Source organism: Tympanuchus pallidicinctus, unplaced genomic scaffold (genome assembly GCF_026119805.1).
Source record: "Tympanuchus pallidicinctus isolate F22 unplaced genomic scaffold, pur_lepc_1.0 scaffold3, whole genome shotgun sequence".
NCBI lineage: Eukaryota > Metazoa > Chordata > Aves > Galliformes > Phasianidae > Tympanuchus > Tympanuchus pallidicinctus.
In genome coordinates this window covers 66682420-66692462 of record NW_026294747.1, presented here as the reverse complement: position 1 = coordinate 66692462, position 10043 = coordinate 66682420, and the positions used below count along the sequence as shown (strand labels likewise).

The following is a 10043-nucleotide window of genomic DNA, read 5'->3' as shown; positions in this document are numbered from 1 at the left end:
TCTTCGCTCCTGCCTTAGTGGTTCTCCTGGCCAGGTTACAGAGTATGTGATACATACTTATCACTGATTTGGAGACGTGGCCCATTTGAGGAGGACAGGTTCCTTTGGAAGTCTGAGAGACCCCAGAGAAAGAAAAGTCAGGTTCACACATGGTCAGCAACCATGGTACAGTGGCATAAATTGTTTTTCACAGCCCACACACCAGTTGTTCCTTTGGCCCGGGGGCCAAAACTGACCTTCTACATGTCTCCTTTTTTAACGTGTGAGAAAAGAACAGAAAGAGAGAAGAGAATGGGGAAGAAACTCTACCAGACTCCTAGATTTGTCCAGTCATCAAAGAGAAAAAAAATGTAAATTAATTTTCTATACTTCTCTGGGTTTTAAATTAATTTGTACTCCGGGTGAAATTAATCTCTCCTCCTTATAAAAGTCTCCATATTTAATGTTTAAATGTGAGCTGGCGTCTGTAGACTTCTTTCATATTCAGGGCAAAAACTTCTATTTTTAACAATACCTCACTCCTTTTGAATGGAGAGTTAGGTAACAAGATGCTCCAGAAAATACTGCTCGGTGATGGCCGTGGTCTTCACCTTCTGGTCTTGTTTCTGAGCTGTCTATAGCAGCCTACCAACAGCCCTTCATGCATAATGAAGAGCATTTTGTTCTGAGTGATCACAGCAATTGCCAAAACTTTTTGCTAATCACCTCTGGAAAAAGTTCATGAAATGTTTTATCTCTGTAAATCACATCAATTTATGCAACAGATAAACGCAACAAGCTAACAGAATGTTCCGAGTGAAAATCAGCTTCCCTTTGGCTTGCCTTTCCTTTTATCCTTGATCAGAGAGAGGCTTTTTATACTGAGAGAGATTTTTGTTCTTCATACGTTTGCACAGAGAGTCTTCCTAGACAGGAGAAAGAAAAACAAAATGAAACACTGTGTGTATCCGTTTGTGCAATGTATGTTCTGTAGGAAAATTATGCACTTGGGCTGATGTTTTCTGGCGCACGTGGGCTGATCACTATGTCCAGAAAGGACACTTTCCTGGGTGTATTCAGACAGTGCTGTCTGCTTAGGTCAGTGGGTCTGATGCTGTTCAGAGAGCTGCTTTAAGAGTAGTAGAGAGGAAGAAAGGAAAGTATTTGCACAAAGCCAAGCATCCAAGTGCTAAACACCTTGAACACACTGCTCATTTCTCAGCATCCCACACAGCTGCAGCATACTTGTTGAAGGGCAGAGTGCACTTCGCTTTCAGCCTCAGTGCTGAAGCGTGGGTCATCAGGTTATTGGGGTGCTTCATTACCTTTCAGATAAAAGAAGCCTAAATATCTTGCCGTCTCCAAGGACCGCGTCTGGGAACAATAAAGGAGATATTGCTCTTTGGGAGGAAATTAAAACTAATCAGTCTCTGCTTGCCCTGCGCTGCCACCTCCAGCAGATCTGAGAGCACTCAGCTCCTGACCTCACTGAGCTGAGCTGGGCACAGAGGAACTGCTCCAACATGGGGCTGTACTATGGGGCCCATCTTTCAGGAACTGCTCCATAGGTCACCATGGTGGCAGTTTCCCCAGCCCTCCTGCCCCACAGCAGCCCCTCTCCATGGGCTGCAGCTCCAGCCAGAGTCCTGCTCCCATGGGGGATCTCCATGGGCCGTACCTCCTCTACTGCTGCACCATGGGGTCCTCCATGGCTGCACATAGAGATCTGCTTTGTATGGTGCCCATGGGTGCAGGGGAACAGTCTGCCCCTCCATGGCTCAGTTCTGCCCAGCACTGGATCCCTTTCAGGGCATCTGGAGCTGTCTCTGATCTGGGGCAGTTCCCCACTCCCAAAACCTTGCCATGTCATTCCTAAACCACAGGGGGTGCGAGCCTCTCTGTGAGGGTGTCCCAAAAGGAACAAATGCCACAGCAGTGCTAGCTTAAGTGCAGATGAGATATTTCATTTTGTTCCTGAAAGAAACAGGCTCCCTGCAGGTGGGTAACTGCTGCCTTGGAGACAGGTGGAAATACAGCGACAGCACAGAGGGTGGGAGCTGGTCTGAGGAGCAACGGTGGATCTGCTGTCAAATAGGTTTTGTTCAAGAGTTATTTGCTGTGTTCTGCATTCAAATACCAACTATGCTGGGGTCTCCAAAGGAATTTCAAGGCTTTGTGCTGTTTGTAACCTTGTCTGGAGGCCTAAACTTCACTTCAATAAGAAATAGCCTTGACTTTCATTTTGGTTGGCCACTATCAACACTGTATGGAATAGCCCAAAGGCATCAGCCAGGGTAATATGCTATGAATTCCCCTTAATGCCAACGTTTGTGCTGCTAAACAGTGGGAAGCAGAGCAGCATGGCTATGTGTTGCCTCTGCCTCCTCTTAAAAACTCTACAAAAATCTGAATCATTTTACAATGCAAACTTGCAGTTTCCTTCTCCACTCCCATTCTAGATATTAAGCAATCCCCTGTGCCAGTGCTGCCTCGCACTTCACATCTGCTGCTCCCCTCCTGTCTGTTTAATATTCATCCCAAGCATGAGCACCCTGCCTTAATGCACCTGCAGTCATTGGCAGTGGGTGAGCAGCTGAGGAGAGAGAAAAATTACAGCCCTGCACCTCCTGACACCGCGTGAGGGGCTCCATATGCTCTGTGCTCACTGGAAGATCTGAGACTGGCATTGCATCACAATCATTCTTCCCACTTTTGAAAGCAAGTCTGCATCTAAAGCGTGGCACGACGTGACCATCAGCTTGGTGCAGGGCTCAGCTTTTCCCTTTTAAGACTGGTTGGCATAGAGCTTGGGGAATCTGTAGGGCAGGATAGAAGGCTCCGTGAGGGCATCATGGGGTGATTATATTAATTTTCATGAAAGTCCATGTGCTGCAAGCTCTTCTGGGGTAGAAATAGCTCTGTTTGTTCCAGACAGCCCATGTGTGAAAGGCTCACTGATGTCCAGAGCTTCTCTTCTTCCTCCCCCTCCCATCTCTCTGACCAACAGGTTACTTTGATGACAGAGATTTCCACCTTCCACAGCCAGCTCATGGACTGGGCAGGACGTATGCCCAAGTGATGCAGTAAGCATTCCATCTCCAACAAAGGGGCTGGAGAATTGTTATCCTGCAGTTAGGGGTGCAGGAATGTTTCCCTTCATTTCCAGAGCAAACCTCTCAGAGCTGCTCCCAGCCTCATGTGGGCATTGCAGAGCTGCTTCTCCCACTGATGGAGGTGCTGGTCCAGCTGAAGAACTACAGTGGTGACTGGGGGATGTGGAGAAAGGGCCCATCTGTCTTGCTTTTGGGATGGTTAGGGGAAGCCTTGGACATGCCCAGCATGGGAAGTTGCACTGAGGCTGCACAGCTGATTCTGGCTGCGTGCAGGAGAAGCAGTGAGATCCAATGAACTGAAATTGCAGCCTCCCCTGCAGCAAACAGCTTAAAATCCATTCCTGGATGCAGACCATGCACAGGCAGTAAATACACCTATATGTTCTGAAGAGATCGACCTGTTCAGCTCCTTCTGTACTGCCCCTGAACTACTTTCAGCCTCATTTTCCAGTACAAGTGAGGTCATATTTACACCTTTTCCAATCTATGAGCAATTAGCAAATATTGGGCAGTTTGAACCACACATTGATTTCTTCTTCACTTTTTCATGGAGCTATTGAGTGTCACCAAGCCAGGTTCATTACCAAGGGATGAATACTTAATATCACCATTTGCAATGAACCACGTGTTGCAGTCTAAGAAAGACATCAACATGATTTATTTTAATTATATTTATTTCCTGTAATTTTTTATTCATTGAGTCCTTCATCAGCTATTCCACATTTTTGCCAAGGATCAATTTCCAGCTGTAAATCAGTAACAGCATTAGCCTTATGAATACTTGGCTCTCTCCATCTGCCCTTTTAAAGCACCGGCACAACTTCAGCTCTCATCCAAACCTCTGCACTCAGGTGTTAGTGAAAATAACAGCTATTTAAATAGCTCTTTGGCCACCTCCTTTAAAGTCAAGGCCTATTCTGGCAGGTTGGTGATGTTCGACGTACTGCAGTGGGGTCATAGACCTTGCCAGAGGTGTTTTAACCCAGTGCTCCACATGGAGCATCTGTGGCACCCACGTTATGATCCCTGTGAGTCTGCTACCTGTTCTGTGGGTACAGTAATGGATACAAGGGGAATACGGTGACGTGCCCCTCATGCACAAAGTAGCCCAAATCACTACTTTACAACAATCACTTTGACACTTTGTCAGTTGCACCACACTGCAGTGACTGCTGGAACCAATAGCCATTAATTACCTTTGTCAGCTGACATTTCCTTAATTGTCCACAACTTTGCTTCCATGAACTCGCCAGTTTGAGCTGTCAGCACCAGTTTAAAGGCTGCAGCTCTCAGGAAAAATCTTTAGGAAAAATCCAGGTGAGTTAATGGAAAGTGAAGTCACCTGGCTGTGTGGGATGGGTGCACATCCTAGTGTCACCTGCCTTCATTGAGGATTGTAGCAGGAAGGTGCTCAGCCAGCTGCTATTTAATTCAATGGAATTCTTTTATGTCCTTTCCCTAAAATACCCAGAAATGGGGCAGCATACTGCCTGGAGAGCTGCTGCTCCCTGGACCTTGACCAGAGGCACATGGAGCAGGCAGCACGCAGCACTGCATGGCTGCTGCATCCAGCAGCTCCATGCAGATGTTTGTCGAGCTGTCAGGGCACCAAGAGGGAAATGAATTAATCAGAGGTGTAGAAGGTTAGTTAAATCTTTTCTGGAAGTACTATACAGCCATTAAAATTGCATAGGAAAGTCAATAATAATGGGTAATAAAGTTCTTCTGAGAAATTAAATAGGAGCCCAATTTTTAATGCAGCTTGGCATTCAAAGCAGAGTGTTCCACATCCTGGTACATGATAAACATTTACTAATTAATCCCCACATACCCTCAGCAAGGTAGATCTCTTCACACCACTGACGCTGTTTAATAAATGGGAACAAGAAGGTACAAGACACATCCTTTGAAGCTGGGGTTATGTATATTTTAAACATGGTCTGGGTCCCCGGGAGCCTGCTCAGCACATGTATCTGAGTAGCTTTTTGTGAAAAGCCTCAGAGCTGGGATCAGAAGTCAAGGTTTCTTTATGCTCCTTCGCATGCCCTGATCACAGCCGCATGTTTTGATGTGAATCTTCAGCACAGTCTCTGAAATACTGATATTTTTCTTGTGTTATCACATTACATTGCAGGAATGGTATTTAGAAGAAAAGCCAATGGACTTAAGCCTCAAGCTGTAGGAATTGGCCCACAGTGAAGCCACTAATTATGTGCAGAACCAGAGGAACAAGACTCAGGACCAGCTGGAAGCTGCTATTTGCTGAAGATCAGTAAGGATTGTATTGGATGTGGGTTGTCACATAGATGTGGATGCAGATGTGGATGGAACACCTCTCCTATGAGGACAGGCTGAGAGAGCTGGGGGGCTGTGCAGCCTGGAGAAGGCTCTGGGGAGACCTGAGAGCGGCCTGTCTGTATCTAAAGGGGAGCTGTAAAAAAGAAGGGGACAGACCCTTTAGCAGGGTCTGTGGTGAGAGAACAAGGGGAAATGGTTTTAAACAAATAGAGAAGAGATTTAGATTGGATATAGGGAAGATTTTTACAATAAGGGTCGTGAAGCACTGGCACAGGGTGCCCAGAGATATGGAGGATTCCCAGGCTTGGAGACATTCAAGGACAGGCTGGACAGGGCTCTGAGCATCTGATAGAGCTGTAGGTGTCCCTGTTCATTGCAGGCAGTTTGATTACATGGCCTTTAAGGATCACTTCCAACTCAAACAATTTTATGATTCTGTGATAGTTTTAGAAGTCTATGGATTGTATTTTGGAGGAGTGTTGTTCAAAGCAAATAGTCTATCGTCTGCTTACAGGCTTTGCTGAAAATGACTGTGTAGCTCCACTACCTCAGCTGAATATGGCTGGATAAGGAAGTACTCTTCCAGCTCATTTCTGGATGAACAGCCCTTCACACAACAAAAGCACTTAAGTTCCCTTAACTCTGCATTGGTGATGAGCTGTCCAGAGAAAGCAGTGTAACTTTTATACCTTCACAAGAATAGCAGCTCAAGAGTTTATCACAATGTTTGATACACCAGAGAGATCACTGCCTTACCTCATGTAATAAAGAACTGAAACATTCTTTTACTAGCTGTGGGGAGGTTGGTCCCTGCTTAGTGCAGAGCAAGGACTATTGCAGGGAATTTGAAGATTGTTCCCATCCTGCCCATCTTCTTTAATTAATTAACATTAAAGCTATGGTTTTACAAGATAAGACACTGGGTAAAACTCCAATTCAGTTGAATTCATTGAGAAGTTGTCCACTGCCTTCAGTGAGGATAAGGTTTTACCTAGTATTTTGATCAGACTTTTATAAAGTAGTGTTGAAAAGGATCTCAAGGGCCACCTTATCTCTCTTGCTTGGAGGCAGATCAGCTGCATCTGTGTCACTCCTGATGGATGTTTGGCCCTGAAAGGGCTGCAAGGCTTGGTAGCACCTTGAGCTCTGCTTCCATTTGTACCTGTCTCAAGATGTGAAAAGAAAAAGGGATTTTTTTTTTTAACAATTCTAACAGGATTTTTGACTGGTTTAAAGGACCAGTGACAATTTTAACTTCTGATGTCTCATGATCCACTAAGGATAAGAACTAATCCTATCCATCACGAGGGAACTTTCCCATGATTTATAGACATTTTTCCCTTTTATCTCTTCTTCTTGAAAGATCTGACACCAAATCATGTCATTCCAGTTCCAATCTGATTTCAGTGGCTGCCCCTAAAGAAGTGATAGTTAAAAATAATGCTGTTTTTTATCTGGAGGCCTGTCAATCTTTCAGCAGCACAGTACAAAGTGCATAATTCTAATTCTAGTAGTGAAATGCCAACAACAGTGTGGGCAACAAGGGAAGGCATGGAGGCCACAGAGCAACCAGGCAGAATAACTGTAGAGGGGTAAAAGAATTATTCAAGTCTGGGCCTTACAGCAGAGCACATCTATGGGTTGGTTCTGCTTTCAGAATGAAACTGTGCCCATCATTAACTGCCTTGAGTCTGCAGTCCAGTGCCCGTGGAAATTAAATGGGGTCTTTGCTTTGACTCAAGTGAACCTGAATCACACTCATAAATAGAAATACACGGCTCCACATTGATGGGAAATCTGAAATACTCACCTTGTATCCCCTGCAACGACAGGAAACCTGCCCCACATCTGCTCAAAATACATCTGTGATTTAGAATGGCAAACATGGACACAGTTCAACATTCACAGCCCAAGAAGGCCTGGGGTTTTGGAAAGTAAAAGTCTGAAGCAGATGCTTATCAGTTAGGCAATGAGACAGGTGGATTTCCCATGCATTATTTCTCATTCCAGTGTATACCATGCACTAAGCTTTCACAATAAATATTTTTTTAAAAAACCTGCTACATGGAACAGAATAGCAAACAGCACAATCTGTTGTTGATGTGAAAAAGGGCATTGTGGTTGGGATTCTGCTTTTAACCCTTCAACGAGGACATTATCTCTCAAACACAAACACTCGATAATCTCTACCAGCGAAAGCTATGACAGTCTGTTCAACCAAGCCAGGAACATTAAGTTTCATCCAGAGTCACCAACTGCCCTGACACTGAAGGCTCCCATCTTTGCAATGGGACAAAGCTGATTAATGCTCCAGGAGACCAGCAGTGGGCCACACCAGAGTTTCAAATGGGAACCTTTCCCAGAAGCCATCACTGTCACCTCAATGTCCCGAGAGCATCACTGTGAAGGGAGGAGGAAAGCAGTGGGGCACTGGAGGCAGAACTCTTTGCTGCTAGCCAGAGAAACCTTTGCATGCTGCTTCATGAAAAATAGCAACTGCATAGGAATGGGGACCATTGCTGGGACATAACTATGGGGACACATCCGTAGCATCACTGCAGTGTTTGTGGTTCTCAGCTTCCTCAGGAGTTTGTTAGGTTCCACTGAGAGCTGACAATAGCCTCGTGGGGCAGAGAAAGCTTCTCTTGCTCAGTGCTGTCTAAAGAATAGGTTCCGGAAGGCATTGTTGTAGTTTTTGTTGAAAGCAGTGTAAATGAGGGGATTAAAAAAGGAATTGGAATAGCCTAGCCATAGAAAAATACTCTTCCAAATGGGCGGGATGTCGCAGGAGCAGAGTGGGCTGATGAGCTCCGTGATGAAGAAGGGAATCCAGCAGAGCACGAAGACTCCAATGAGGATGCCCACCATGAGGGCAGCTCTCCTCTCCTTCTGCTCTCTCCACGTGTCTCCGTCTGTCTGGAACGTAACCGTGGCGTGTCGGACAGTGAAGACCATCTGTGGCTGCTGGGCAGCTTCCTTTATCTGCCAAAGACAAACACAAGTCACACTGTATGCGTCTCGGACGGCTGATCCTGCACAGTGGGTATGCAGCCAAGGCACGGGGAAATGCAAGCCATCTACGTCATGCTCAGGTTGGAGTGAGGCTGGGGCTGTAGTCCTTTCGTGGGTGACCTGAGCCAATAGGGACATATGTGTGCATAGAATTGCTCACATATCACGAGAATATTATTTCCCTGCTTATGATTGGATCAGCAAAAGAGGCACACAACCACAAGCCATGCACACAAGCCTTGCTTTCTCCAAACACATCAAGAGTTTTTAATAAGGAAGGTGGGACAGTTAAGATACTTCTCCTTTCCCCTTAAGAAACCTTTACAATGCACAATCATCATTCTCAAGATCAACTGACACAACCCAGGAAGGTCTTGCATGGGTAAATCCAGACCCTTATCAAATCCCATTTGCTCACCAGCTGATCCTCCCAGCTGTGTTGGGATCCCATTCCTTCACACCCTGGGTGCAGCTCAGCCCTGTTGCTCCTAAGAGCTCCCTAGAGCAAAATGCAAGCCAGGTGACCTACCTCTAGGGCTTCTGGTGAGACGGGAGTGATGGAGTTGCTCTTCCGAGATCCGATGCGAAACTTGGCCGCCCTGTAGATCTTCCAGTAGACAAACAGCACCACACAGAGGGGCAGGTAGAAGGCCCCGAAGGTGGAGAAGATGGTGTAGGAAGGCTCCTGGCTTACCTGGCATTCCTCACTGTCCTCCGAGTAAGTCTCTCCCCAGCCAAAGAGCAGCGGGGCCAGGGAGATGAAGGCAGAGAGCGCCCAGATAAGCACGATCATGATGTTGGAGATTCGGCGCCGGGTGCGCAGCGTGTACTCCAGGTGCCGGGTGATGGACCAGTAGCGGTCGAGGGCGATGGCAGTGACGTTCCAGATGCTGGCAGTGCAGCACAGAACGTCAAAGGAGATCCACACTTGACAAAGTGAGCGACCCAGCCGCCACCGCCGCCCTGATAATTCGTGCACCAAGCTCAGGGGCATGACGAGGGCTGCCACCATCACGTCGGAGATGGCCATGGATGCCACCAGGTTGTGGGGCACCCGATGAAACGTGCGCACGCGGAAGATGGTGGCCAGGACCAAGCCGTTCCACAGGAAAGTGGCCACCACCAGCATGGCCAGGAGAGTGAGGACAAGCACGCTGAAGACGGAGAGCTGTGCCCTGCCGCCCTCCAGCCCTCCGGATGACCCGCTCCGGTTACTGGCATCCGGCGTCGCACCGCCGAGGCAGCTGATGTTGAGCTGGCGGTCCATGCCACCGCGCTGGGCGCCGGGACTCTTCGGTGCTCGGTGCTACCGCGAGAGCGCAGAGCCCCCGGCCGCCCCTCGGCGCTCCGCGCTGCCCTTCGCCGGGGTCTTCATCCCCGGGAGGAACAGCCGTGCGTCAGCAGCCGCAGGCTGACGGCAACCCCCCGGCCCCGCGCCCGCCCCGGCGGCGGCGGCGGCGGCGGCGGAGCTGCGGCTCCGCGGGCGCGGCAGCTCCGCGGCTCCCCCCGGCGGAGCGGATCGGGGCGGCGCGGAGCAGCGCGGAGCGGATAGGGGCGGCGCTGCCGACGGGCGCGGAGCGGCGGCGAAGGAGCGGGCGGCGGGCAGGTGAGTGCCCCGGGCCGGGTGCTTAGTCATGGCAC

The 10043-nt window shown here is 48.1% G+C and overlaps 1 protein-coding gene across 1 annotated transcript; it reads right to left on the bottom strand.

Annotated features, from left to right (window-relative positions):
• Positions 1-7232: 7232 nt before the first annotated feature.
• On the bottom strand, positions 7233-9669 carry HTR5A (5-hydroxytryptamine receptor 5A). Its single transcript, XM_052692609.1, has 2 exons — positions 8932-9669; positions 7233-8372 (listed from the first exon to the last, which is right to left on the bottom strand). Exons 1-2 carry the CDS (start codon positions 9667-9669, stop codon positions 8040-8042), a joined length of 1071 nt encoding a protein of 356 aa, XP_052548569.1. The 3' UTR covers positions 7233-8039.
• Between the last annotated feature and the right edge of the window lie 374 nt (positions 9670-10043).

Excerpts from the sequence above, each read along its gene's own strand:
- HTR5A (XM_052692609.1), bottom strand. The coding sequence starts at position 9,669 with ATGGACCGCCAGCTCAACATCAGCTGCCTCGGCGGTGCGACGCCGGAT. Across the intron at positions 8,373-8,931 it reads TCTCACCAGAAGCCCTAGAG|ATAAAGGAAGCTGCCCAGCA; the intron begins GTAGGTCACCTG and ends TGTCTTTGGCAG.